Genomic DNA, 3,710 nt, shown 5'->3' with positions numbered 1-3,710 from the left:
CTCTTAGTCTGACCCGTCACCCAGGACCTGTTTGCCTTGGGAGACCCTACCAGGGACATATAGCCCCCGACAACATAGCTCCTAGGATCACTCGGGTACTCAAACCCCTCCACCACAATAAGGTGGCGGTTCACCACCACCTTATTACCAGTACAAACTAAATTAGACAGAAGCGTCTGATTTAGGATTGTGTTGTATTACAACTGTGTTTCCTGTGTGTCTCTACACACCTCTCATTGATGCTCTCAGCTCGGAGTGTGTAGACCCTGTCTATGTGAGAGATGTGGAACAGAGGCTCGTCTCCCGATGGGTCTGTCGGAAGCTTCACTAACACTTCATTTAGAAAAATTGGCTGAAAGAGACAATCAACAACTCAGATATTAGGAGTTACACACAGAGTAGGACCATCTAGTTGACCATCCAATACCTGCAGGTTTCACAAAGATTTACTGTAAGATGATTAAACTGGCAAAAGTAAACTGTTGTTTTTGTTTTATTTAAAAACCATGAGACCTAATGAGACAAAAAGGGGAAATAAGAAGGCGAAAAGAGACAAACCAGCTGTTGTGTTGAGCAAAGTAAATCCTGGATTTGTTGGTAGGAAATACTGGGGTATGTGAGGTCTGTGTGCACAAAGTCACATTGTTTTAAGTGTGCTAATATATACGTATGTATGATTGAGGACGCCACTGTATGAGAATGACAACATGAAAGCCGAGCTACAGGTCAGATCATTATTACTGTTATTAATGTCACCAGTGAACTACTGTCTTTATTATGAAGAATAAAAAGAAAGAATTCAGTATTCTACACCTACACATATACAGGTATTTTAACTCTGTTCAAGCTTTTAAAATGAACTAATTAACTTAAAATTGAGGACCCACCACTATCTTGTTTATACAGAAGTGAAGACAGCGTGTGTGTGCATGCAGTCTCACCGTCTTGTACATGCGGTACTGCAGGTGTGTTTTTGAGGAGAAGACTTTGTCCGAGCCGGACGAGCCCAGCGGCTTGGTGACCTGTGGCAGGGACGAAGAGGACGGTGGATTCAGAACCAGAGAACCAACAGCAGAACCACACAGTGATAGCAGCAGACTCACCTGTGTCAGCAGCAGGAAGTCGTTGAACAGGAAGCCGTAGAGCTCTTTGCTGCTCTTGGCTTTAAACAGTTTCCCACTGTGGAGAAACTTCCTGGGACCCAGACAGTTAGTGACGGAGTTAAACACCAGTTGCTGATGGACAGAAGGAAAGACGATTCATTTTTTTTTTCTGTGGAGGAATTCATAAGCTGGTCTATAAGATGTCAGACATAATGATAAATCAATCAATGATAAATCACAAGCTACTCTCTTCAAATGGAAGCTTGTCTGACCATCACAGATTAATTCATGTTTTAATTCATGACTCTGTTGTTGTCTGGTTCCTGTTGTTTTCTTAAGCTGACAGCATGCGTACTCTCCCAGTCTACCCAGTATAAAATACCCATAAATATTAATAATATTTTCATCCTTAGCTGAGAGTCGGTTGGATGAGGTCAGAAGGATACACTGTAGATCTGAGGGAATTAAATCATGGCACCAACTCGTGGAGCTTTGCTTATCAGATTTCAGTTAAGATGTCTAACCTGAAGATGTGTGTATGTATATTATGTTTAAACTGCCATAGCATGTGGTAGCCAACACTGATGTAGTCAATGGTGCAAACAGCAACAGAAAAATCGCACTCGTGTGAGTATATGTGTGTGAGGGAGTTACCTCTGACAAGCCCTCACACTGGACATGAGCCTGGATCCACTCCAGACGATCTGAGTTCTCCTTCTCCCTGACGCCCTCATTCACCTCAAAACAAGCAAATGTACAGAGACCAAAACACTGAGTATGAGCATCTTCCAGTGTTGTCATGAGTTAGACGTTCAAAATAAATACTATTAAACCAGCATGTTGAATGTTATGGTCTTAACATGCTAACTGCCTGTGTGTTCAGATGTACTGAGCTTATAAACAGCACAGCCTCTTTTTTCCATGGTAAGGATCTAGGTCAGGGCATCTGTAGGCCTCAGAACAAGCCACAGAAGATATTCAACTGTCTTAAATTTACAAAAGTCTTACACATTCGCTCTTGCCTGCTGTAGGCAGTGATGTTTGCTCTATACTGTTTCTGTCTATTTTTGTGGGGTTATGTGACAGTATGCCCTGTGACAGGCTGGCAACTTGTCCAGGGTGGACCCCACCTCTCACCCAGTGCCAGCTGGGATTGGCTCCAGCCCAGGAGGGCTATATAGCCTCCAGCCCAGGAGGGCTATATAGCCTCCAGCCCAGGAGGCTGCTCAGTCAGCACCAACAGCCCTGCAGCGAACACCGTCACCTCTGCTGGAGCTACAGAGGTCATCAGCTCATTACAGGCAAGTGAATCATGTTTCACTTCTTAACCCATTTAACCAGGATGTGTTAATTTAATTAATGATATCGTTATTAATTACTGCTGTAAATTGCTGGGAAGTAGTCGAAATGTGATATCATGTTAATAAATAATTCTAGAGCATATCAATCATCAAATTAAACTTTGGCTGGTACGATCAAGAAACAGGTATTATACCGCAGTCTATATCATAAAATAGTTTTTAAAAAGTCTTTTAAAAAGCAGCTAATTTCTCTTTTAAATTTGTATCTCTAACAATTTTGGTTGGTGTTGAAGAAGCTTTATGGGGTAAGTACAGAATCACCGGATTGGTTCGAGACACTGAATCTTGTTTCTTTTATATATTTTATATATAATGTATAGCAGTAGTATATATAATGTATAGCAGTAGTATAGAAAGCCACCATTTGGGATTTGTGAGTGACAGATGTCTCACAGTTTTGCAACAAGTACTTCAAAGCAGGTGTGTGTGTGTGTGTGTGTGTGTGTGTGTGTGTGTTTACCTGCGAACATAGCTCTTCTGCTTTCTCCAGAGCAGCTTTCAGGTGGCTGTGGTCTGGATGTGACTCTGGAGTATTTTCTAGGATCTGCAATTGTTGACAACAGAAAGAAAGGATGCAACATAAACCGAAAACCTGAAGACTAATGTAAAATCTACACAGAAGTGTGACACAAGTGCACAGGATGTGTGTGTGTTCTACATACGTTCTTGATAATGAGTGGGTAGCGTGTGACTCTCTGCATAGGTTTGAGCAGGAAACTGGACAGAGGCATCCCCTTACACCTGGGGTCCATGGCTAACCGCTGACAGGGAGACAGAGAAAAGCCGTGTGTAGTGTGAGGAAGCTTCTCGACTCCAAGTATGTTTTAAAATGAAGTTTAAATACATGCCTGTGTAAAGTCTTTCAAATAACTGTCGTGCTTTTAACATTTTTTACATTTTTCTTCTGTTACTCAAGCTGTATATATACGGTATAGTGTGTGTAGTCAGAGTGTGCTTTATATCCACCTTGAGGAAATCCTTAATCTCAGGGTTGTCGTCAGTTTTCTGCTGAATCAGCGTGGCCCCGTTCAGCTGACACGAACAGAATCTGAACATAAAGTTGATCAATATTTCAGTAACATTTACCTTTTAAAGTTTTTAAAGAAAGGAATGACATAACTTCCTACATGATAAAAGTCAGGATTAACTGAAACATTTCATCAGATGAGAGACAAAACCTGATGTAAGGCTGCATGTGAGGCAGCTGGTTGGTCAGGATGTCACCAATCATCTTCACCGGCATCCG

The 3,710-nt window shown here is 41.8% G+C and overlaps 1 protein-coding gene across 1 annotated transcript in view; it reads right to left on the bottom strand.

The window, feature by feature from the left end:
- Window positions 1-3,710, bottom strand: part of itsn1 (intersectin 1 (SH3 domain protein)) — a 46,126-nt gene that overhangs the window by 8,264 nt on the left and 34,152 nt on the right. Inside the window, exons 34-41 of the mRNA XM_020606655.1 lie at window positions 3,643-3,710; window positions 3,431-3,512; window positions 3,127-3,225; window positions 2,925-3,008; window positions 1,758-1,841; window positions 1,104-1,235; window positions 942-1,022; window positions 231-352 (exon numbers count right to left, since the gene is read on the bottom strand). The exon at window positions 3,643-3,710 is cut by the window's right edge and continues 25 nt beyond it. Of these exons, the coding sequence (XP_020462311.1) occupies window positions 231-352; window positions 942-1,022; window positions 1,104-1,235; window positions 1,758-1,841; window positions 2,925-3,008; window positions 3,127-3,225; window positions 3,431-3,512; window positions 3,643-3,710 (752 nt within the window). The remainder of the gene's footprint in view (window positions 1-230; window positions 353-941; window positions 1,023-1,103; window positions 1,236-1,757; window positions 1,842-2,924; window positions 3,009-3,126; window positions 3,226-3,430; window positions 3,513-3,642) is intronic.

The sequence above is a fragment of the Monopterus albus genome, unplaced genomic scaffold (genome assembly GCF_001952655.1).
Source record: "Monopterus albus unplaced genomic scaffold, M_albus_1.0 scaffold80.1, whole genome shotgun sequence".
Lineage (NCBI taxonomy): Eukaryota > Metazoa > Chordata > Actinopteri > Synbranchiformes > Synbranchidae > Monopterus > Monopterus albus.
This window is presented reverse-complemented; position numbering and strand designations above follow the sequence as displayed.